This window comes from Eublepharis macularius, chromosome 13, assembly GCF_028583425.1.
Source record: "Eublepharis macularius isolate TG4126 chromosome 13, MPM_Emac_v1.0, whole genome shotgun sequence".
Classification (NCBI taxonomy): domain Eukaryota; kingdom Metazoa; phylum Chordata; class Lepidosauria; order Squamata; family Eublepharidae; genus Eublepharis; species Eublepharis macularius.
Window position 1 is genome coordinate 44,618,148 of NC_072802.1, and position 25,896 is coordinate 44,644,043.

Here is a 25,896-nt window from a genome sequence, read left to right on the forward strand (position 1 = left end):
GCAGCTCCAGTTGCCTTCTTCCAGGTAACTGCCTGCTTCTGAGCTCTTTGACTGCACTTGAAGGGGGCCTTATTCTCTTGCTGTACAGCAAAACTCATCATTTTAGAATCCAAAGAAATGACTTGGAAGGTGATGAAGATTCTCTGACAGTAGCTAGCTCCATCCCTGATCTATGACTGTGGCCCTGCATGACTCTGATTTTTAATTCTTTGGGGCCCATTAAGGAATGGTAGACTTATATGCCCTCCTTGGATAGACTGTTCTGTGAAACACAGAATCTGGCATACTGCTGCATCTGCCTATGACATCCTGTTTCTTGTGCTCATTTAATTCTTGTTCGTCACTTTAGATGCTGTTTTAGAAAGTAAGATAATTAAGACAGAGATTCTCTGCTGCAGTCTACTGAGCTCCTTCTGTCTGCCAAATGTAGTTAAGAAAAAATCTTTCACTGTAAAGCTAGCGAAGCCCATAGGATACAGAGATGATGGGTTTAAGAATTGTTGCTACCCAGCTTTAATTTATGTTTTCTGTTCCCTGCTGGAAAAATGGAAAATCCACTGGCCTAATTCACAGAGGGCAAAGACCAAAAACAATTCATTGTATTGCTGATAGGTAGAAGTGAAACCATGGCACATGTGCTAGGGGAGAAGAGGAAAGGCAAGTCAAGGCTTCTGTAGTGAGATGGTCCAGATAACCTCGAGGCCCACAAACAATTCAACATATTTGTAGCTGAGCATTTATCCTGGAAGTACCTTGCACAAAATTCACCTCTTTTCTTTCCCTACCTGTAACATGGCTGATGAACACAGCCCCAGCAGCCAGACTGTCTGCGCTGCTTATTCTATCTTGTGTTGCCTTAAGGAAGAGGCATTTGGCTCCTTCATTGGCCAGTGCAGAGCTCACATCCTCCCTGATTGGCTCAACCTGTCTGTCACAGACATTTGCCAGGTTAGAGTGCCTCCCACATCAGGACAGGTGAAGTTTTTCTGTAACAGATTGGGATTCTTAAGGCTACAGAGCACCTGGATTCCTAAAGATTAGCAACAGGCAGGCGTGCTTCGGAGTGCCTGAACTCCTGCTGTATTGTCCCAAAGCTTGTTTTTTCTTCCCTGATTTGTGTTTCGCAACTCGACAGAGTGAGAGTGGGGGAACACAGGCGGGATGAGTAGCGGGGGGCTTGTCTTAAGCACCCCAAATTCAGACGAAAGAACAGCGTTTACGCCACTTAAGCCAGTCACAATGTCCAGGGATTCTACTGAAGACACGGCTGTCTTTGACGACATCAAGCCCCCAATACGGATCCTGGATAATCAGCATGATCTGACACAGGTAAGTGACACACTGGGAGTGTCCGAGGCACTCCAGAACCCTTGATTTACAACAGAAAGCAAGGCTGTGGGTTAGATGGCCAGAGACCTGTTCTTAGTCGAGACTTCCTACCAGAAAACATGGTGAAATAAATTATATACAAGTTTTATAACATAGGAAGTCCTTTTCCTCCATAGGCACAATGGAGACAATCACATTTGATTTTAGACGGATGAAAAAGTTGTTGAAACTTGTTGAAGTTGCTCCATGTGATTCATGCTAAATAGGTACTTGATCCAGTGTAAAAAACCAGCAAATATTCTGTGCCCATGAATGAGTGATTGCCCTGGCTTTCTCTGGTTAGAAACAAGTCCTTTATACAGGCACTTGATAAACGGGAGTTTTCGTTTGGGCAGTATTTGGCTTTGGCCTTGTAACAGTCTCTTTTTCAATCTGAAGTTTCTAGATGTGGTGACATGTTTGAGGTAGGGCCAGACAGAATAAGCAGGATTGAAAGGGTGCTTTTGAAAGCAGCAGTGCTGAGTTTTGTTTTGGTTGTTTTGTTCACTACTTGTGAAGAAAAGTTCGGGAAGGGCTGCTTTCTTTTTGGAGATGAAGGTGCTTTGGCCAGGTGCCTGGAGGGTGTTTCAGAGCTGGAGGAAAGCAATTGCTCCAAAGAGCCTGGGATTACGTGCCATTCTGGCCGTCTGATCTCTTGTTTTTCAAATCACTAGAATGGAATTCTCCTTGAAATTCTCCACTCTACAGCTTTCCCGTGAGCAGCAGCAAGAGAGATTAAAGGCCTGGATAAGGAGGCTAAAGGGAGCCAAGTGCCACATTGCCGCCCCCCCCCCCCCCCACACACAAACACTTTGTTTTGGCAAACGGACTCCTTTTCCACCTCCATTTCAGATGTGGAAATTGCAGTGAAGAAAACGGATAGGCAAGATTGAACTCAGTGGGAGGATTGCAACATCTCTTCCCACTTTGGGCATGCCGCTAAGCATAGGTATCTCCTGCTAGACTCAGTGCTGTGGCATTTGGGGGGGGGAGGGGAAGGAGTCTCCCTAGTTGGACTTTTCCAATTGAATTACCCACTTGTGTGTCCTGGCTTACACAGCAGAATGTTCTGCTGTGGATGGGGAAGGAATAGTGGTCCTTCCCATCTGTACAGAAATTCTACTAGCCACTGGTGCTGGGCTGAATCCCCATGGCGGATAATGCCTTTCCTAACCTCCTGTGGCAATCGCTCATGCCATAGAAGTCACAGCAAACAATTCCTCTGGAAAGCCCCTGCTCTCATTTGTCCAGATTTCTGAGCTTTCGGGACATCGTGCACATTATCTGGCAGCTATTGCCACATTTATTAATTTATTAATGTGCACATGCTCATCATCCCAATCTGGTAATTTTCTTATTGATAACCATTTTTTTTTAAAAAAATTGTTGTTGTGAAGAAAATGCCTTGATGTGATGACCCTAGTGAACATGAATGGATTGCCACATGGTAGCAAATACCACTACCCTTTCCACATAGAGATGCTTTTTTTGTGGTTTCCTCATTTTTACAGCTGTCAGGGCAGCACAATGACAACAGGCCTTCCACAGGGCACATTTCCCCACATTTCCCCTTGACCCAGTCTCTGCAGCAGCCATTTCCCCCTCAATGCCATTGCGGTAGGAGTTCAATTAAAAAAACAACAATAACAACTGTACATGAAAAGGTTGCCACATAGTGGTAGATATAATAAGAAGTGATTTCAGTAACATTTCTGTATATTGGATACAGTGTGTGCACTGCATCTTTCCCATAAGGCTTATTCATTCCGGGCTATTCCCAGAGTGGGAATCTCCTATGCCTCTCCACCACACCCTGACTGGGCTTGCCACTCATACCTGTGGCAACTATGCCCATGCTCAAATTGCTAAGAAGGACCACTTGTTCATCCTGAGCTGCCACATTGTATTACAAACATTGGGGATAAGCATCAAGTGTCTATGGAAGGCACACTTGATAGATTGACTGTTGCCCTCAGCCCTAGGAATTCCAGGAAAGATTCTCGGGGGAGGAATGGAAGCCAGGTGAAACAAATCCACTCCATGTTCAGCTTCACCACTGATAAGGATAATTACATTTGGGATCAAATGTATTGTACAAATGAGAGATTGGGAGATGTCAAGGATAATTTTGACCTCAGAAGAATTTGAGTCCGGTTCCAAGTTTGCAGAGCTTGTTCTTCAAGATGAGCATACTCATTTTGAGCGAATTCTCTCTATTGTTGCTCAACGCTTCAAAGTCTTCCTCCATTTTCTCTTGCTAAGCCAATGCAGCCTGTTAGCTAATGATTAACCCCCAAATAGAAGCCTTCCCAGCGCCATCTTGTTGTCGGAATTTAGAAGAGACTGCAGGTTTGCTTAGCACAGAGCGCTTGGGAGAGGAAAAGTCAGAGAGCCGCTGCAAGAGTCGGCAAGAGACCTACCTACTGTTGACATTTAGAAAGAAGAAATGATGCATTCCACAGCTGATAACGTTTTATTCCCATGCGGAATAATATTTGTGGACACTCCTTGCCACTTTCCCCCAGTCTTGCCCTGGCTGTAATAATTGTGAGCTGGTGTATGTCTGAGTGGATAAGAATCTGTCACTGTGGCCGTTCATAACCAGAATTAGAACCACCATTCTTTCAACCAACCAATCTGCCAGGTGGTGACTCTTGTAGTAAACCACCTCTTGAAGTAATATGCAAAAAAAAAACCTGTAGATAATGGCTGCTCAAAAGTACTGCAAGGAGCTCAAAACAGAAACAAGAAGGAGCCACACTGATTCTTGCTGAGGGTTGGAAGCTGCAAGATATTTGGTTAGGAGGATGCCATAAATGTTTCCTGGAAATAGCAGCCCCAGTTACCATTTGCCCCCATTTGTTCCTCATTCCTGGGATTTCCTGGAATGCACAATCAGAAACATCTTCCAAAGCCAAGATCTTGGCCCTTGATTAGTTTGCTCCTTTGATCTCTGAAGCGAGGAGTTTGTTTTACCTGCCAAACAAGGCAACTTGAGAGACTAATGGCTAGATTTGTCATTACAAAATGCATTCAGGTGTGTCTCTGGGAGAGCATGGGGACAAATTTCTTGGCTTCAGTTCGGTGTATATGCCTTCCAGCTTTTGAAATCCAAAAGATGATGGTTTAGGATGGTGCTGCAATCCTAAACAAAGTTACACCCTTCCTAAGCCCATTCACTTCAATGCATTTAGAAGGGGGTAACTCAGGATGGCACTAGAGTTCTTTCCTGGTCTTGACGTCTGCACACTTTTCCCCATCACAAATTCAAGGTCTGCTTGCAAAGCCTTAGCAGTTCTCAGTAAAGGAAGTCTGGAGAGGGAACTGGGCTATGCTTCAACTAGCTTTGCTTTAACTGAACAAGCTCAGCTCACTTTTTAGCCAGCTTTGCATAATTGCCACTGTTCTGGTCAGTTTTCTCTTCTGTACGTTCCATCCTATTCAAATGCTTAAGCCAAGAGATGCCTGGGGGCATTTGACCAACTTCCACTGGTTCCATGAGGCATATCCTTGGTTTTCCTACTGTGTGGAGCCAAGACTAGATTAAAGTTTAGGCTAAGTAAGGTGGACCATAGTGCTGTTGCAGGCATATAGTGGTCCTTGCAGAAAGGCCTGCCTAAGGTTTTTGGGAACATATTCTTTGTGAGATCTGAACGTAAACAGCTTCTTCTTCTTCTTCAGAAGCCACATTTCCATTTGCAAGCAACTAGGGAGATGCAAACCAGTAGCAAAGTCAACAGAAGGTGCAGAAAATCAGCTGTACTTTGGAAGATTATGTGGATACGTCTGAGTAGAGAAGACTCTGGGGGAAAGTATGGTCTCATTGAATATTAACTGTTATGGCTTCCCCCAAGGACCTCTAGGAATCTGAAGGCAATTGCTAGAGCAGGCTGTCTCTCCCCCTTTGCCTAGGATTGGGCTTTCCTGCCCATTCCTTCTCCCACTTGCAACATGTTTGCATCCTACTTAACTCCTCAAACGATGTTGCAGGTAGATTTCCCACTGAAGATGTTTTATGGGGTGGGGAAATTTGCATACCCTCCAGCGCCAGGAAAATTGGTGTACGTGCTTGACGTTAAGTAAACAAGAGATTTGTAGCACAGTAGTGAACAAGGTTCTTCCATTGAGCTTGTTGGTCTGCCAAAAGGTTTTTGAAATATTAACTTCAAAATGTACATATCTCTGTAGCCAAGAAGCACATGTTTTTGTCCAGCCCTCAAATGTGTACATTCCTGCTGCTCTGCAACACAAAGTATTAATGCTTCAGAATCAGAACTTCAGACTTTGTTACTGGTGAGGCTAAAATTCATTCTGCACCAGTAGCAAAGCAGGAAGAGGGGCTTGGGGAATAAGTACTGCTGGACAGCATGGATTTGCATTCGGACTCTGGTAGCACTCACTGAGTATCTCCAAGTCGCAGCAAAACTCACTGGTCTCTAGTGCTGCTGAAAGGTTGCAGTTCATAGTCTTTTCAAAAGACTGGGCCAGAGCAGGTGGAGCTGGTATGATTGACACATAGCTTTACAGCCTCAGTAACTTGACCTTCCCTGACCCAGGACCTTGCAGCCTACAATATCCTACTTGCCCTGATGCAATAGCAGGCGGAACGTCATCCGAATCCCCTGCAACAAACTGGTGGCCACCATGCACACCAGGATCCAACACAAGGCTCAAACTTCTGTTTGTTATTCATCTCAATGACAAAGCATAGTCTTTGCATAGTACAACACCCCCCTTCCCACTTTGGTTTCCGGCGGCCTTTGTCCTGTCCGATTTCTGCGTCAGTTCTCTGCTAGAACACATATAGATTTCTCGGATGGAATTGGCCTTTTTTGGGTCGGTGCCAGCAAGGATGAGATAATGTACAAAGTGCTCAGGTTCCAAGCACCTTCAGGAGGAAATGGACACGTAGCAGTGGCAGGCGAGAGGGAAGGTTAACACCTTCCATGCCATGAAAAGGAAGGTATTCCTGCTTCTCCCATTGCCTGGATACCTCGAGCAGCAAGGAGGTGGATATACCAGCCGTTACACTTTATATATATATATATATATATATATATATATATATATATATATATATATATATGTCATTACACTTATATATAGCCATTACACTTGTGTGTGTGTGTGTGTGTGTGCGCGCGCGCGCGCAAATTTTCAGACATCACTGGAGGTGATCTTGAAGGACTCTAGTGTTGTTCTCCCCATGAACTCTGTTGAAGAACTAGATAAATTGTAGACAGATTGAAGAGATTTGAGACTGCCATACAGATAAACTTGAAACCATTTGAGTGATCCACTTCCTCTCCGCAGGAATCAGAAAAGGGGTTTTCCTCCTATAATGCTGGGAGTTCTTCTTGGGACTGATCCACATAGTTGTTTGTTTTCAAAATACTTGGGGGATGGGCAATCCCAACATCTTTCTGAAAAGTAGCACATTTGCTACTTGCTTGTGTGAGAGGGGGCTGTGACGGGGGGGGGGGAAGCACTTGTTTCACACACAGAAGGTCTCAGTTTCAATCCCTGATATAGAAACATAGAGCTGGAAGGGACCCCAAGGGTCATCTAATCTAAGCCTCCGCACAAAGCAAGAAATTCAGAGCTCCCTCCCTCATCCCAGCCAGTTTGGTGTATTGGTTAAGAGCATGGGACCACTCTGGAGAACCGAGGTTGATTCCCCACTCCTCTGCTTGAAGCCAGCTGGGTGACCTTGGGCTAGTCACGGCTCTCTGGAGCTCTCTCAGCCCCACCCACCTCACTGGGTGTTTTGTTGTGGGGATAATGGTAACATACTTTGTAAACTGCTCTGAGTGGGCATTAAGTTGTCCTGAAGGGCGGTATATAAATCAAATGTTGTTGTTGTTGTCCCCCAGTGACTGCTGCCCTATGCCCAGAGGAAGGCAAAAATCCCCCAGGATCTCCAGCTGATGTGGCCTGGAGGAAAATTCCTTCCTGACCCCAAAGAGGCAACCAACACTACCTGGGGCATATAAGAAAGGACCATGAGAGCCTAACATTGGCTCATCCCTTCATGCCCTCTCTCTCCCAATCTGCATGCATTCAAATTGAGTCATAGAATCACCATCTGCTGTCAGGTGGTCATCTAATCTCTTCTTAAAAACCTCCAAATAAGGAGAGCCCACCACCTCCTGAGGAAGCCCATTCCGCTGAAAAACAGGGCTGGGAAATACCCCTTCTGTTTGCAATCCTGGACAGCCACTGCCAGTAGTAGTAAAGAATATTGTATATTGTGAGCATTAAATGGTTAGCAGATTCTGTATTAACTCTGGGGACTTCCCGCTAGGGTTGCCAACCTTCAGATGGGGCCTGAAGTTCTGGAATTACAACTGATCTCCAGACTACGGAGAACAGTTCCCCTGGAAGAAATGATGGATTTGGATGGTGGACTCTATGGCATCCAATAAATTTCCTTCCCTCCCCTAACTCCACCCTCAGTAGGCATCACCCCCAAATCTCCAGTAATTTCCCACCTTGGAGTTGGCAGCCTGATACAAGCTAGCTAAGTTGCCTGGTCCCCTGGGGCAGAAAACAGGGGACGGAGGGGATCATTGGGGGACCATGCAGTGAGGACTTGCCTCATGCGTGTGCACATGCTCCTGAATGTCCCTGCATCGTGCTGGGACTTATATAATTCTTAGCTCAATGTGGAAGTGACAGGTCATGCCAGGAGCCAATTCAGTAAAAATCGGCCTCAATTTTCGTGTTTGGGGCAGACTTTTACTGAATCAGCCCCAGAGAGACCTGAATCAGCCCCAGAGAGACCTATCGCTTCTACATTGCACTGGGAATAATGTAATTCCCAGTGTGATGCAGAAGTGTTCTGGAGCACATGGCATGCTCCAGAGTTTCCAGCCTCATCTCCACACACAGACACACCCCGGCCAGGTGAGGGATGGTGGGAACAGAGGCTGGCAGCAGGGGATCCCCCCGCCCCCACCAGAGTGAGGTGGGGCTAGCAGAGTGAGATGTGGCTAGAAGTACTTAGGTGCCTTTAGCAAAATTCAAGGAAGCTAGCAACCACTCAGGGTGGTGGTAGTAGATAATAAATGAAGTTTAAAATGGGAGGATTTGAGGCTTTAACTAGCCCTCAGTTTAGCAGCAGTCTTGCATAGGTGCAATAGATGATCAAGTCCTTCTGTCACAGGGCAACAACACAGTCAGTGTTTGGATTAAGGTTGCCAACTCTGGCTTGGGAAATTCCTGAAGATTTGGGGTGGTGCCAGGAAAGGTAGAGTTTTGGGATGGAAGGGGAACTCAGTAGGGATGTGATGCCATACAACAAGGATATGATGCTCCACCTGGAGGTTGGCAGCCCTAGTTTGAGTCACTTTGGTTTCAATCTGCTCTGCTGCCCAAATCCCTGCTGGTATATCATCAGGCCTGCTTCCAGACTTCCTTAGTCTCTGCCTGGGTTTTCCCTTTTCCCAATCTCAGACTTCCCTTCCTTCTGAGGAATGACCACTCATGTTTTTTAGATCACAGTCAAGAGGTATGGGCTGCTGAGTCTAGATGTCTCGTCTGTTTTGATTCATAGTCTCTAGATCCAGTGTCACCATTACAGCTTAATCTATGTGGCATAAGGCACTTCCTCCATACATACATTGCAATGGAGCACCCGTCTTGTATAATTGTGCTTCCATTATACTTCTGAGAAATTCTGTATTATGGACAGTTAACAAGGACACATATTGCTCATGTCAGTGCTAGCTACTTGCGACACCATCTTCTCCAACTCCAGATGCTTCCCATTAGACGCCATTTTCTGAGAGTTGCTGTACAAAGGACATACTCCAGATGTGATTTCCGAGAGTCTTTTTAAAAGGAATGGAGCATACTGTACCACAAACTCCTTGTTTACGTCACCAGCCAGGAAACTGGCAAAGGTTTTTGTCAATTGAAACAAAAGGGGATGAATTTGGGCCAGCAAACTCTCGCCGCTTATTTCCTGGTACATCAGCAAAGCACATAAAGAAACGGAGGACAGTTGTTCCTTAGAAAACAAGTTCCCATGGCGAGGGCAGGTTTTCTGAAGAAGAGAAATAGCCATATGCCCAGTGAAATGAGACTCAGAACTGGTATCCATTCTCTGGGTCTGAGATCTTGCTTGGACTGTACCACAGTCACCATAGTCAGTAGACAGTAGCTTTCAAGGGGGAATGTTGGACTACTTGTGTTGGAATGGTGGTGTGTGATTCCATAAGGGCCTAACCATCTGGCATGAGTCCAAGTGTAGGGAAAGTGTGGAACCTATAACTAGGGCAACAGCCAAGAGCCCCAGTCAGATTGGGAATGGAACAAGTTGCTTCTGGATCTCAATCGGTGGCAGTAAGATTTCAGAGTAGATGGACAATAGCACACTTCTTCCCTCCCTGCGACACACAGCCTGGGCAACTTGGTCCCTCCTTCCTAATGCATCAAGCTGTGAGGAAGTGGCAAGGAGTGAATGAGTCTTGTAACCTCTAGAAAGGCACAGGTGAGGGGTAGATCAGATGATGGCTATTTATATGCCTAGTTTGGCCTTTCAGTTGCCATTTTCCTGGGTGCTGGTCTTTACCATATAACCTATGTACCTTCCTGGATGTTGCGTTTGCTAAAGATGGCCAGTCTAGGCTTCGGAGTTTTCCTCCGTAGGCTGTTCTGCCACCCCAGCTTTTGGATTGCCCTTCTCAGAGAGTTCTAGAAGACGGAGAACACAAACAAATAGAAACTGGCTGAGATGGAGGTCAATACCAAGACTGAATGATCAGAGAGACAAATATTTACCTTGGTCAATATTTTACTAAAGAGAGACAATAAAGATTGACATTGAGCCAAATGAGTATATAGCGGCATTCTGTGTAAAAGCAGGGCTCTTGTGAAGGAATGTCACCCCAAGACATTGATAATAATTCCAAAGGGGTGGCTTTTTGTCCCTTTCAGATCTCTTGACATTACCTCTGTGGGGTGCAAAAAGTGTGTGTTTTACATCTTCTCATCTCTGTATATGGGAGCAAGAAAATCTGGTTTCTTGTTATGTGTGGATTTTATTTATATTAGACTCTGTGTCCTTTGTGCCCCTCTAGCAAGATGTACCTTGGTCCCTCCTGCTATCTGCTCATGGCTTGCTGTAATCGGGATGATCAAAGGCCATAATCTTCTATTATTCGGGATAATCTGCTAGGAATGTTTAGACAGAGAGTACACTGGGTATAAGGAGTTAAAACGGGCACACTCTCAGCCTTGGACCTAGGAGAAAAAGCAAATCTAAGGAAAAGCAGATCAGTCAAAAGGAAGACATCTCAGCTAACCATGCTTAATCTCATCCCAGATCCACATTTTGTATAGTAGAGAGGGGAAAGGCCACAGGACAATTTTCCTAGGAACTAACATCATGTTCTTAATCAAGAAGACAAAAATGTATTTTGCAGGGTATCCTGTGCCATAGTTAAGTGCAGAAATCAGTGTGGGATGTAAGCATATCCACATAACAGGCCAACTCTCTAACATCTTTGGCTTCACCTACAATGGGCCTCTCTACTGCCAGCTCCTGTTTATGAGGAAAGTCTGGATCTACCAAATTCCCCAGCTGCAAGGTTTTGCTGTTTTCATTTTTACCCACACACCTTTACTCACTGCAGTCTTCCACATGGATTATCTGTCCTGAGTTCAATGCTTTTGGGAAACAAGTTTTTTTCCTGCTTCCCCACAGCATTATGGTGCAATCGTGCACCTCTGGGGGGTTTCCTTCAGATTTTCTTTAATCTTTCTCTGAACTGCTTTGCTCCAAAGCTTTGGAAAGGATTGCAGTAAAATCTGGATGACTGTTGTGTGGGTAGGGTTGCCCAGTGGAGTCTGGCAAACAGCAGGATATTTGGGGTCAGGGCCATGTGGGTATGTGATGTCACTGATGTTGCCAGCATTCCTATGTCACTTTTGGAGACAACCTGTAAGAGACAATGGGTAGCTCTAGGAATCACTGGAAAGTTTATGGTAAACGTCTATGGTTTTACCATAGAGTTTTTAGTGATTCCTAGAGCTACCCATTGTCACTGGCACTCAGAAAGCAGTGGCCTCCTACCATATTGGGGCCCCCAGCAACTCTATGTGTGGGTGGGTAAATTTGGATTTGCTAGCCTATTATTTAACCTTGTCCCCATGGCAGCCATTCTTCCCACCACCACTGGGGAGCTTTTTAAAAAAATAGACATTAGAATATCATTATAGCAATATATCATTCTAATAATAGATTTAGCTGTTTCTCTGAATTATCAGCTTTCATTTTTAAAAAGGAAGGCTCCAGCCACTTCCCTTGCAGTGTTATAAGGAAATAAGACTTATCTTCACAAAGGAAGGCACTAGAGACTTACTTTTTAAATGGAAGTTGGGAAGTCAGAGAACCTACTGTAATATTCTTGTGTCAGTTGTTTTTTAAAAATTACCTGTCCTGGTTGCTCAGTGGGGGGTAGCCACTTTCAGGGGATTGTGGCAGGGAAACTGTAGGGAAACCTGCCACATGGAGCATGTCCTATGCTTCATCTGTAGCCACACCAGCAGAGGGGAAACCACAACATCCCGCACCCATGTGGAAGACACCACTCTTTCATGGGCTTGCAGTTAATTCATCCACTCCCATGGCTGCATATCTGTGATCCGTTCCACACAATTCATTCTTTCAGCATAAACTCTTATGGAAACATTCAAACAGATATGAGGCAAGAGCCTCAATGGGATTAAGCATGGTTAGCTGAGATTCTGCAGCATGAAGTGGCAAAAGAAGAGGAGCTATCTCATAAAAGTATTCCTTTTGGATACCATAACTAGGTTGCATAAAACCATGGTTCCAAAATATACATTTCCTTTTCTACATTCCTACTACCACAAACAGTCATTGCATGGAATTGATCCAATTTGAGTGCGCTTGTGAAAGCAGGAAGAATTCTCTCTAGGTTGTTCTTAGATAACAGTAGGGAGGGGCCGCAGCTCAGTGGCAGAGAACCAACTGTGCATGTAGAAGGTAAAAACTCCTGTTGAATGGTGGCAGGAATAGCACTGCCGGCTTCCTGCTAAGGCAGAGGAACTCCCACCCTCAGCCCCTGTTGCCCAGCACTGCTCAGCTAGGCATTGGGAGAAAATGCCCAGGCAAAATGGGGTGGTGGTGCAGTTCTGGTGTGATGTGGAAGTGATGTCATCACACCAGGTGATACTTTAGTATTCCAGCTGTGCTGGCTTCATTGTGCTGGGGCAGCAATCCCCCTCACAATATAGAAGTCTCTGCCTCACCCACCTCCCACCAGTTGCCATGCCTGGCAACTCCAGGCAGAAAATACCTTTCTTTGCCTAGGTACCTGCAGAGCTATTGCCCATCAGAGTACATGATTCTGAGCCATAAGGATCAAAGGTCTGACTTGGCACAAGGCAGGTTTGTATATTTATATATTTCCAGTGGGATGGATGAACATAATTAGAGTCCGGCTGGATTGGACCAAGCAACAAGTCCAGCATTCTGTCAGCCAAATCCCTCTGGGATGCTTGCAAAGTGGCCATAAAGGCAACATACTTCTCTCTCCTTCAGAAAGGCATAGTTGAAAGCAAAATATAAATGAAGTGGAAATGATGGAAGAGGTAGAAACTATGCATTTCCTGAACAGAGGGCGTGCAGAATAAATTGGATAGGACTGGCTGGTATTGCCTGTGACTTCTGAAAGAGGCTCTTCCTTTGTGAAATTCAGAGATAAGGGAAGCAAAGTGGCCACTTGCTCCTCCATACCTGAGCAAGCAGGTCCTTCTGTAGCTCAGGTATGTGTGGCATTCGACTCCTTCCTTTGGTGGTTCCTTGGTATTGCCTAGCAGGGTTTCACTCTTGAGTTTAGAAATAATTGCCCAAAAGTCACACGGTGCAGCTGTGCAGTTGCTAGCAGGCAGGAAAGAGATGTTCTCCAAGCCAAGGAGTTTTCCCTTGCCCATAGACATGGGAAGAAAAGGACTGTTGCAGAATGCATTGCCTGGGGCTATTGGGAGCCACTAAAAAAACTAATTTGTGTGGGTATTTGGAAAATGGACTTGGTGGATTATCTGGGGCCAGGTAAAGGACGTAGTCATAGCAGGAGCCCTTTGCAGACACAGCCCACTCCCTTCACATTTTTAAAGCATATTCCCTTCTCAGAATGGCTTTCTCCAAGTGGAATAGCTTTGCCTGAGAGCCAAGCTGCAAGAGACGAATTACACGAGGAGGAGCACATGGAATCACAATGTTAGCAGGGAAGCTGAGTTTTAAAAGAGATCTGAAGGCTCTGTCAATTTCCCCTCTCTACAGAGCAAGGGGAGATCTTCTCTGAAGGTTTCTTTATTTCCTCTTTGCCTCTTAGAAGGGGAGGTGAAACTGACAGAGCCTTTGTGAGGCAAAGAAGAAATTAACAGACCCCCTGAGCAGCAATCTCCCTGGCTCTGTAGAGTGGGAAAATTGACAAAGCCTTCCGATCTCTTTTAAAACTCAACTTCCCCAGTTAACATTGTGACTCCCTTCATGTGGGTTGCCAGCTTTAAGTTGGGAAATTCCTGGAGATCTGGGGGGTGAAACCTGGAGAAACCTGGAGAAAGTGGGGTTTGGGGAGGGGAAAGACCTTGGCATGGCATAATTCCATAGAGTCCACCCCCCAAAATAGCCATTTTCTCCAGGTGAGTTGATCTCTGTGGCCTGGAGACCAGTTGTAATTCCGGGAGATCTCCAGCCACTACCTGGAGTCTGGCAACCCTACGTGCTCCTCCTCCTGTAATTTGTCTCTTGTAGCTTGGCTCTGAGTTACTTTAGCCATTTTACTGGAAGGCTTATTGGCTTCTTTTGCATCTCCTGTCTAGTATGTTTTCACTTGCAAATTGACCTCACAGTCCACAGTCATTTGCATGGTTAGATGCTACATGGGCCTCTGCTGGGCGGCCAATGGGGCCCTGTGCACAGTCTCCTCCCCAGCCACTCTGGGATCTTAGTCAGACTTGCTCCTTTTCTCACAATTGTTCCTTTTCTGCAACTCTCCTTTAGGCACAATCCGAAATGGACAAGTACTTCTCTGGGCAAGTGCCGTCAGTGCCAATGGGGCCTGATAAGAAGTATCGCCGGGAGAGTGCCTCGGTGGTGGATGAGTATTTCTCGACCGAGAAGCCACCTTCCACACCCTACAGTGTGAATATCAATGTGATCCTGCCGGACACCACTCACCTGCGCACTGGGCTCTGTCGTCCCACCAAGCCCCTCCTCCCCTTCTCCCAGATCAAAATGGAACCTGGCACCAGCTTTGCCCAACCCTGCTCATCCACTACTGGCTCAACCCAGACTCTGCCAGACTTTACCAGCGTCTTCAGCATGCCCCAGTCGGTGGCAGTGAACAATATCTTCGTCAAGCAAGAAATGCCCTCGGAAATCCCTTTGTCATCAAGCCTGCTCTACCAGTTGTCAGCTAGCCACAGCGGAGGGGAAATGACCACAATGGCACATTCAACATGCAACACTACCGCCATCAACACCATCACTGGTGTCGCCATGTCCACCGGCAGCTCCATGCTGGACTCCAGACCCCTTCCCAGGCCCATTAGGCCAGGAGGGCAGGTCAAGCCCTTCCAACCCACCTCCCAAGGGCAAGGTGGTTTCCAGTTAGCAGGACAGTTCTATCCGGTGCCCGGAGTGAGCCTGCCCCCTTCGCCTCCCAACTCACAGCCCGGCAGCCCCGAGAACCAGCCAGAGCTCATTAACACCATCTCTCCTCCACCTCCTTATGAAGCCACTTTTGGACTGAAACTGGCTCAGCCAGGCCAGATCCCACCACTCTCAAATGGCCTGGGGAACCTCTCCCAGGGGCACGTCATCATGCAGACGCCAAAATACAATCGGCGGAACAACCCAGAGCTGGAAAAGAGGAGGATCCACCACTGTGATTACCCTGGTAGGGCTCCAGAGATCATTTCTGTCAAACTATCTTGGCTCTGAGCAAAGCCTCTTTCAGTCTAACCAGCAACTATGAGTTAGATCACACCTCTAAACAAATCACAGGAGAGATTTAAAAGTGAGCCCACATGACACTTCGACTCATGAGCTACACCCTGGCATTTCCTTGGGCCCACACAGCTCTGTGCTCCTATTTTCATGACCTATTTTTGTCTATACCCCCATTCAAGAAACACTTGCAAAGACTGCCCCTTACACCTTTCTAAGCTCATTGACTTCAGTGGACTTAGGAAAGTGTAACACTGTTTAGGATTGCATTGAAAAAGCCAGAAAAGTATTTAATGCCTTATATCAGGGCTTTCATGCTCTTCTCTAAAGCTGAGAGGTTTCCAAAGGGTGTGTGTGTGTAAGTCTAGAGAAATTCTGGCTGAGCTATTTTTGCTCTCTGTTAGCATGCATGTGCAATAAGGCCTCAAATAGGGGTCCTATGAATGCAAGCACATGCAGTCTACATAAGGAGCACCTGGCTGTCTAATGACTGGCACTGTTTTAAGGATGGCACATGTGTGAATCTCCCAGCCACCACTATACTGAGTCCATGCCTCTCCAAAGTACTTGAGTAATTGCCTGCAGTCTTGCCTTGAGCTGCCTCTCAGGTGGTGGTGCCAGCTCCTCCTTGAATGTGTGCAGCTTAGTCAGCTGAGCATAATATGATGATGCAGACAGACAATCCCTTCCCCACATATGCAACGCAGCTCAACGAATCCTAAATCATTTCTTCTGCTAGATAAGGAACTGGTTGCTCCTGAAAAGACACATTTGCCAATTCGGCTACTTTTCCTAGCCATCCAGACAGCTTACCTAGGGAAAGCAGAAGATGGGTTATTAAGGTGAAGCTAGCTCCAGTTAAGATGGGAGTGGGGCAGAGCAAACCAAGCTAAGCTAGGGGGGAAACTATGACTAGGGAAGGAAAGAAAGTAAAAGAAGGAAAAGGAAAACAGGTAAAATTGGGCACTTCTTTGGACATAGTTTTCTCCCCAAGGAAAACCTCTTGACTGCCACGTGTCTCCACCTCAGTGACTTTATTTACATGGGTATTAATGCTTCTCACCCTTCTGTTTTTTTACAGGTTGCACAAAGGTCTACACCAAAAGTTCACACTTGAAGGCACATCAGAGAACACATACTGGTAAGTGAATTTTCAGGCCAATATCTGTTTTTTATGCCATGCTTTCTCAAAAATATAACTATACTTTTTTCCAACTCAGTCTTCATAAGGAAAATCTTTGGGGAGGGATTTACTCGGCTCCTCAAAATACCACCCTCATCTTCTATTTCCAAAATTCTATTAGTATCAAAAGCATCTCCTTTTAGCAGTTCTGTGGTTAATTTTTTACAGCATGTGGCCGTAACCTGCAGAAAGCCAAACTGAGACAGAAAAGTCTTGGGTCATATCCTCCCTTGTCAATCAGAACTTAAGGAGGCCACTTTTTCTCTGAGCCCCACAGTGGCAATATGGGGAGGGTAACAGTGGCCTACTTTACCAGGGTGTTGTAGAGATCACTGAAGGAGCATGCCTGAACTGCTTGGAGTTCTCTGAAGTGCAGTATAAATCCTCAGTGAGATTCTCAGGGATCAGAATTGTGAGTAATGGTGCACCTAGGGGAAAAACATTCTGCACACGACCTAAACTATTGCTATTTTCCAGGCTGTGCTGGCCAACACTATGATGTCATTTCTGGGTGAAACCTGGAAGTGATGTCACATTAGGGCTGCTGACCTCCAAGTGGAGCTTGAAGTAATTCCAGAATTACAGCTGATCTCCAGACTACAGAAATCAGTTCCCCTGGAGAAAATGACAGCTTTGGTTTGGACTCTATGGTCTTTTGGTCTCCCTGGTGCACATGCACCTGCATTCCCAGCCAATGACATCACTTCTAGCACGACCTGAAAACAACAGCATCGTGCTAGGAACTATTCTTTAGCCATTGCTCCAAAACACAGCATTTTCCACTGAGCGCTCTCCCTTCTCTAAAGTCTTCCCTGCCAGGCACCTTCCACAAATCTTCAGGAATTTCCAAATTGCAAGTTGGTCTATTCTAGTCCTATCATACCAGCTGAGCTCTCTGCAGCTTCTCACCACACTTTTGTTCAGTTGTGAACATGAAGCAAGATTCCACAGATTAAAGTAAGAAATATGTTTGGATTCTGCAAGGAGTTTCAGGCTTGGGTGCAGTACCTGAACCATCCAGAGAGCCGTTTTATTTTCAGCTTTGGCCCCAGAACAGAAGCATCTCTTTTATGGCTGTCAGCCCGCCTGCCCGCCTCCCCCACTGCCTCCCCCCCTCGCCCCAGCATGAGTCCCTGCCCCCACTCAACTGACTGGCAAGGGAAGAAATGGGAGACTTATCCAGTCATTGCAGGTCCTTCTAGGTGATCCAGTCACTGCAAGTCCTTCACAACGTTACCCATGACATGAAAATGTCACTACTGGAAGTGACATCATCACATTGCCTGGTGAAGCCCTGGTGTTTGGGCAAAACCATAGAGTTTTTGCCCAAATACCAGAACGGTTCTGGAGTGGCTCTGGTAAGTCTCTCCCACCCACCCACTAGGAATGCCAGCTCTGTGCTGGGAAATTCTGGAAGATTTGGTGGGTGGAGCCTAGGGACTGAGGGGTTTGATGAGGGGAGGGACCTGAATGGGGTATAGTGCCAAAGCCTCCACCCTCCAAAGCAGCCATTTCCTCCAGGGGAATGGATCTCCATTTGCCTGGAGATCAGTTGTAATTTCAGGAGATCTCCAGGCCCGAACCCTACCACCACACCTCCTGTCAGTTGCCAGGGGCAGCCTGGCAACTGATTTCTCTCCCCAAAGCACCACAGGGTATTTGCTTCATGCAGTGGGGGCAGAAGCATCCCTTGCTTATCTGGTTTCATGCTGGGGCTTTATCAGATGCTGGCCAAGGTCCAATCTCCTTGTTCCCTCATAAAGCTGGTTTATAGAAGCTCTGCACTTCACAGTGCCCAATTAAGAAAAGGCCTTGGCTTGGCTTTTCTTTTTTTAAACAATGAACAACAAAACAGCCAATGCAGACTGGCCCCAGAATGGCTCTTCTCACTTACTGTTACTCTCAGGGCCTGGGAGCTCTTTCCTTCCCATGCAGAGAGCAATATTAGTCCTCCAGCAAATGCAGCAAAGTGCATATCCTGAAACAGGACAAGGCAGCCAATGGCCTGTGAGTCGTGTCTCAATAGCCAAGGCTATTCCTCTGAAAAAACTTTCCCCTGTTTTTAGGGTTGCCAACTCCAGATAAGAAACTTCCTGGAAATTTGTGGTGGGTGGGTGGAGAGGGGAAGGAGGCACCTCAGCAGGGTATAATGCCACAGATTCCCTCACCTCCTGCCCCCCAAACAGCTATTTTCTCCACAGGAACGGATGGCTGTAGTCAGGCGATCAATTCTGATTTCAGGAGATCTCCAGGCTACACTTCCAAAGCACTTCCCATTGGTGAGTTTAGTTGGTGAGTTTCCTTGGGGAAAGGCCTCAAAGGGCTGACCAGTGCGTTTTGAAGTATGATGCGTACTCCCCCCTGGAGACTTCCCCAGGGAGAAGGACTTCCCCTTGGAGAAGGACTCTGTTGCATCAGGCAGCTCCTGAGGGTCTGCATGCACCAGTCTGGAAGAGCCACCAGAATATTGCAACAGGGCAGTCAGCTGCTGTTCAGTTTTGAATTCATGCATCTTTGCCAAGGCCTGCCAGGATGTTTCACAGCAAGAGGACGGGGCAGGTGGTCTTCTGCTCCCTTTTCCAGAAGGCTGCAACTGTTCATCTGTGGGGGGTCCACCTCCTTGCACCAGCAACCTTGGGAGATTAAATATAAAACTCAGCCGCTGATGGGGACTGAAATGGCAGTTAGGCTATTGTTTATGTCTGCCCTGCCGTGCTGCCCCGGGAGAAGGAGCCTGCACGGGGGACAATGGAGAGCATTTTGTTTCCAGCCTGGAATCCAGCTTGGCTATTGTTTGGAACCCAGTGACCCTCCTGGGGACAATGGCTCCAGCTGAGTGAGGCAAACCTCGCCTTTGTCTCAGGGTTGAAAATAACCTGTGAATATAGATTTTCTCAAAACAACGTGTTCTGGAGAGGGCTGTAAAATTCTCAACAGGGTGCTCATAAACTGAGTTGAATTCTTCTGTAATGGAGCTATAAAACTGCATCTCCCCTCCCAAGGCCAAAGTTCTCTTCCTTGTGCTAGTCTGATCCAGACTGAGGCTGGCTGCCCACCTGCCTGGCCGCACGTGTGTGTGTGTGTGTGTTTCTGTCTTTGTGTGTATGTGAACGTGCATTTCTGCATGTGTCCTGCCAGGAGGTGGGCATATTATTTGCACCATGTGCCAATGAGCATCTGAAGAGGGTGTGTGCACGATAGCCATCCTCAGGCTATCATGCGAGAGCCAGTGCAAGGCAGTGGCCTGGGGGAGACCTGAGTTCAAATCCTCCCTCAACCATTAAGCTCATTGGCCTTGTGTCAGTTGTTACCTCTTAGCCTACCCTTCCTTGCAGGTTGACTGGTGATATGGGTAGCTTGAACTCCTTAGAGGAGGGGTAGAATAGAAAAACACATGTAGTAAATATATGAATTAATAAATGAATAGGTTAGCTGTGTACAAGGTTGGACACACATATGAAGCTCACTGAATGATGTCCCTGTGGCAATGACAAAAGAGATTTCAAAACGCGAAAGAAATTGTTACGGACTAGAAGCCTGCTGCCAAGTTTTTGAACATGTGAATGAAACTGAATTCTTGGAGTTTCTTTCGACCTACAGCAAGCAATCCCTCTGGTTCACACAGTAATGTGGGCAATATATAAATCTTTGAGGTCAGGAAAACTGGGGCTATTTTGAATGCTGCCTGCTTGTTCAAGATTTCAGGGAGCCAGGGCTGAGACTGGAGAGGGCCACACACACGAGCACACCGACTCCAGTCACCGAAGCTGGGGCTTCTGTAGGCAGCCAGCTTATGTTTGGAATCTGTGATAGGACTTCCCAGTATTTACTTTATGGTTAAAGAGTTGGATCAGGGCAATACTGGAGCAGGAAGCACTAACACTTTTCCTGCTGCTATTTAGTACAGCATAGGGAGGTGATTTCTATCAGGGATTTGGTGCAAGGATGGGGATTAGCCCACCATCAACACCTGTGCACGGGGGCCTTGATCAAAGTTGGGGTCTCCCTCATATCCTTTTGGGGATAGCTGTCAGCTCACTCTCCCGTCCCCCACCTACTGTTCTCCTTGGACCAGGACATTTTGAATACGAGCATTGTTCTATTGTCAAAAATGTTTCTAATCCTCATGGCAGAGAGGATTGAAAATGCATGGGCAACTTTTGATGAAATCTGATAAAAGTTTGCTGCTTGTATAGCTAAGCCCTTTTCCAAGGAGACACAGAGTAAATTGAGAGTTTGGTCACACACATCCCACCTTTTCTCTAGTGCCTGCCTGTCACTCCCAAGTGTCTCTGCTGCACTAACTGTTGTCTATTTTCTTGGTCCTGCAATCCAAGCTGCTGTGTCCATGCATTTTGTTATCATTCTCCTGAATACCTAGCAGAATTAGCACCTATCCTAACTGCAGAGGTTTTCTTTCTCTACAGCTGATCATCCTGGCCTGAATCCACTCTGGGAGAAGGATGGATGGCAGCCAACAGGCATGCAGATGCTATAACAAGTTTCTTTTGGTCCTCTTTTCTAGGTGAGAAGCCGTACAAGTGTACATGGGACGGCTGTGACTGGCGCTTTGCCCGCTCAGATGAGCTCACCCGACACTACCGCAAGCACACTGGGGCCAAGCCTTTCAAGTGCGTTGCCTGTGGCCGTTGCTTCTCCCGCTCTGACCATCTGGCTTTGCACATGAAGAGGCACCAGAACTAAAGACAGGAGCATCCTCGTCCCCTCACAGAGATCCCCCTCTCATTTTGTACATAAGAACCAAACCGCACTGTGATCAAATGGCTACATATCTGGCTTTGCTTCTTGACACTCTGAGTGCTTTAAAAGAAAATTAAGCCACAGACAGGAGGGTAGATCTGGGAATTCCAGAGCTCCGTCTCCAGAAAACATGCAACTTCTTTTGCCCTTCAGGAGACCTTTTCTCCAGCTTTTCTGCTAGGGCTTTTTGCCTCCTGGGGAATTTGCAATCCTAGGATGTTTGGACTCTTGGATAAAAGTTATTTCTGCAGCTGCTCACTAGTTTCAAGAATCACTCAGAACTTCAGTGACTGTAACCTGTTTGAAACATCAAGTTTGTGCAGATAACATCATGGCCATGATGTTAGTACATGTTACTAGCACAGGCCCGTGGCTGACTGAGATGCACCTTTGCTTCATTTGCTCCATTCAAGTTGTGGGAGTGGATGGGTCTGCCTTATTTCTGTTGCTGGACACTGCTGAAGTAGAGTCGACACACTGTGCCTGTTTCCATCACAGCCTTGGATTCTAACCTGTTCTTTACCAGCTTGAAAAGTGGAGGAAGACCGGCAAACACTGTGGAAAGTTCCACATTGATTCCCATAATGCTCAGTGCCACTTCTCTCCCAAAATGCACAGCTAATCTGCCTTTTGACGTGACCACAAGAAATTGATTCTGTTTTTATAGTTTGCTCTTTTCTTCTTCTTTTTTTTTTGCTGTGGACAGATATGGATTTTGCCAAATTTTAAAAGCAACTTTGGAAACAAGTTCTGGTCATTCTTCATCCCTAGTTGGATTGTGTTGCTCCCCTCAAAAAGAGTTCATGGCCTTGGAGGAACTGCTGCTGTTCTTGCTTGAAAAGATCACAGGATGTCCCCAAGATGTCCAAGAAATCAATTAGACAGAAAGACTGAAATGGCACATGAAGTGCTGGCCAGGATGACTTTAAATGCAATAAAGTACAACCACTCCAAGTTCAGATCCCATTTCAGTGCCCTCTGGATCTAGGGATGCTGGATATGGAGTAGCCCCTCCCATCTTAGTTTGTGGAAGCTTAGTTTACCCCGGACTATCTGTCAAGAAGGACTAGTTGGACACCTCTACAGGCGCACACACCCTTCCCCCCCTTGAGAAGCTTTTGTTCTAATCCTGACCAATGACAGCCATTCCAGCTATGCCCATAAATCAGCCAACAGGAATGATCATCCCTGTAACCAAAACATATGTGGGTGGGAGCACATAGGTGGAACATGCCCTTTGGTCTCTGTTGTCTCATGAGGGCACAATGTGCCCATGCAGCCTGCACTGCCCTCACGCTGACTCCATGGATTTGGGGAGCTTTGGCACAAGCACAGACTTTTGCTGCAATTAGTTTACTGTAGAGCAAGGAAGGATTGCATGTGCATTTCAGTATGGAGGCATGTGGGTGGATAGGTCTAGTGCCAAGTCCTCTTCCATCTCTCCTCCTTGGTGCCACTTTGCTTGATCAGGTGGGTACAAACATACTTTACTGCTGACAATAAATCGCATTCACTTCTGAGTCCATGATTTTCTTTGAATGCTGGTTTAAGGCCAGAGCAATGAAATGAGACTCTAGGTCCTGACTGTTCTCATCTGCCCAGTATTCGCATGTCGCCCTCCAAGCCCTGGAGTGCCACAAAGGCGTTTTGCAAGGAAACAAAAAGCAAGACCTATTTATGACATGTTCATACCTAGTGCCTTAAGATACTTAAGATTTGAGTGCCAATCCAATCCAGATGAAGTCTTCTTGATTCATTTTTAAGTCTCCCTGCTGTCAAAGGCAGAGAGTTATACATGTGTTTAAATTTCCAGTTGAAGTCAATGAGATTTAATGTAAGAGTACTTTAGGTGGGTAGTCATATCGTTCTGCAGTAAAACAGTAGGATTTGAGTTCAAGGCACCTTAGATCGGGTTCTTGAAAGCTTACACTCTGAAAATCTTGTTGGTCTCTAAGGCGCCACAGGACTGAAGTCCTGCTGTTTAACATAGGAATTGGCATGCTGGAGCAACGGTTCATCTAATCCAGCCTCTAAATCTGGAGGTCGTCTCATTCAGCTATCATGGCTAATAGCTAATGATAGAGCTCCATAAATCTGTCCAAAACTCTTCAAAAGTCAATGGTCATTCTCACATATTGAGGCAGTGAGTTCCACAAGACTACTCATTGTGTGAAATAGTACTTTCTTAAAATGGCTTGACTTTGGCTGAATTGTGCCCCTTTTTGCTACCCTCAAAATAGTAACATTCTGAAATTCAAATTCAAAATTCTTTGATGCAGAAGTGAAGAGAATGTCAGAAGCATTTGCCTCTGAATGCTAAATGCTGGGGGTGGGATACCGTGCTTGAAGGCCGTTTCCCTTATACCCCCATTGGAGTCTTCCCACAGGTACCTGCTGGTCACTACGGGAAACAGGATGGACTAGATAGATTCTTGGCCTGATCCAGCAAGATTCTTCTGGTGTTTTAATGAAAGCTGTACCCCCTTCTTCCCCTTGCGGTGGGAGGGGCAAGGCTCCTGCATGCAAAGCATGAGCAGGGCAACACAAGCTAAAAGCTGTAGGAAGCTCATAATACAGGCACTCATTGTTCTAAAGCCCTTTTCAAGGAGGCTAGGAGGTTCTGCCAAGGGACAGTCAGATCATCAGCAAGATGATCTGGGGAGATGGCTGAGCAGCACTCATCTTCTCTGCACCACCCAGTTTCATGTAGAACAAAATGGAGGGCTCCAATGTCTTCTGCAATTTCTTTGTATGTCCCCAAACATAGGGGCATCTTTGTATATACAAGGAATAATTGTACAGAATTCTGTATGCTCGAACATCACAGGATTATGTTTTTCATCTCTTTTATATATATATATATGTAATATGAACAAAAACAGAACCTGGAATACTGTGGTGGATGGTTGTCTTCTGGGAGTTTTTGTTTGCTTCTTTTAATATATATGTTAATTTACGTGATGTTTTGTAATAAAATGATGGTGGTGAAAGGGAATGATATTCATCCTTCAATAGACTTGTCCCATTCCTGAAGTAGTCCCCTCCCCTGAAAAACTACACAGCAATTTGACCCAGCCAGAAGCTTCAAAATCCACTTTCTCCTTAAGTGGATCAAGGGATACATGACTTATTACACTGTATATTTGGGATCTTTGAATATTTCTGAAATTTGTCCTGGTCAACATGACTAGAAGTGGGCAAAATGGCACTCAGTCAGCCAATGTGCAGGTTTCACAGAACTTATCAGAACAGGAAGTGGCATTCTCTCCCTCTGCCTAACAGGAAGTTCTGTGAAACTCAGAAGCGGATTCCAGTTCTGCTTCCTCTTCAGCCTACCACGCACATCTCCTTGCTAAACCCAACTGCAAGACCTTCCTGGCACTTAGGCCAAGGAAGAAAATATATCAATTTCCCACCCTTTGGGGTAGGAAAGTTTGGAAGAATGAATATCTCTCCCTTATCTAAAAAAAAAAGGATAAAAAGTCATCCCAGCATCGCTAATGTCCTGGGCATATGGGCCATGCAGGAGTCCAACTCCACATGTACATAAGAGAATAAACAGCCATGTATTACCAAACGGCCCAGGATTCAGTGTGTCTCTCTTCTGATACGTGGGAAGGAGGGTGCAGGAATGGCAAGCAAGAGGCGGAGAGGACCCCACTCCATCCCCTCCCCACAGGATCTGCCAGCTTCTCTTGCAGTGTTGACAATCTAGACTTTGTAATGGGAGTCAAAAAGGCTGAGATATACCATGAAAACACTTTTTAAAATACAAGCACATATATGTGCTCTGACCTGGATAGCCCAGGCAAGCCTGATATCATTAGATCTCAGAAGCTAAGCAGGGTTGACCTTGGTTAGTAATTGGATGGGAGACCTCCAACGAAGACCAGAGTTGCAGAGGCAGGCAATGGCAAACCCCCTCTGTTAGTCTCTTGCCATGAGAAACCCACCAGGGGTCGCTATAAGTCAGCTATGACTTGAAGGCACTTTCCACCACCATGACCACATACATACAGACAAGCAGGCAGGGGAGCTTAGTGGTTCTGGGGCCCCAGTCAGTCTATGTGTGGGGGGGAATCAGCTGTAGGGTGGTCAACCCTATGACAACCAGTGAAGATCCTGCTTACAGGTAGCCAGAGGATCAGCTGTAGTACTGATGGTGGGAGTCCAGTCTCTCCTACAGCTGATCACTCTCCACCACACCACCGCGGAGTCTCCAGCAGCACAGGAATCAGCAGCGACTCGCAGCAGCAGGGACTTCAGGGCAGTGGCTGGGGCCACTGGCTGTCGAGGAGCAGGCGCTCCTAGTGCAGAGCACCCCTCAGCCCAGAGGAAGGTAAACTGCCACAAATGCCATAGGGCTAAAACTTCCCCAGGGGTTTTGGTAGGAAGTGAGGGAAGGTGCCTTTCCTTGCTGGAAAACCCCCTGGAATCACCTGAGAACATCTAGACTGACCCACTGAGGAGGTGCCCTTCCAGCGCAGTACTAGGGCAATAAAGAAGTGGAAACTGGAGACAATATCTTAAAGCAACTATACAGCACCTGTGCAATCAGGCATGTAGGGAAGAGATTCAGAGAAATATATTCTACTAAAGG

At 46.3% G+C, this 25,896-nt stretch overlaps 1 protein-coding gene across 1 annotated transcript; it reads left to right on the forward strand.

The window, feature by feature from the left end:
- Window positions 1–1,005: 1,005 nt before the first annotated feature.
- Window positions 1,006–24,873, forward strand: LOC129341277 (Krueppel-like factor 5). The gene is made up of 4 exons (XM_054996396.1): window positions 1,006–1,329; window positions 14,405–15,302; window positions 16,434–16,493; window positions 21,061–24,873. The coding sequence occupies exons 1-4, from the start codon at window positions 1,162–1,164 to the stop codon at window positions 21,237–21,239; spliced, it is 1,305 nt and encodes a 434-aa protein (XP_054852371.1). The 5' UTR covers window positions 1,006–1,161; the 3' UTR covers window positions 21,240–24,873.
- Window positions 24,874–25,896: the final 1,023 nt, after the last annotated feature.

What these genes read in the sequence shown, in the direction of transcription:
- LOC129341277 (XM_054996396.1), top strand. Translation starts at nt 1,162, where the DNA reads ATGAGTAGCGGGGGGCTTGTCTTAAGCACCCCAAATTCAGACGAAAGA. An exon ending in CCACCACTGTGATTACCCTG is followed by an intron (nt 15,303 to 16,433) that starts GTAGGGCTCCAG and finishes GTTTTTTTACAG; the next exon opens with GTTGCACAAAGGTCTACACC. An exon ending in ACATCAGAGAACACATACTG is followed by an intron (nt 16,494 to 21,060) that starts GTAAGTGAATTT and finishes CCTCTTTTCTAG; the next exon opens with GTGAGAAGCCGTACAAGTGT.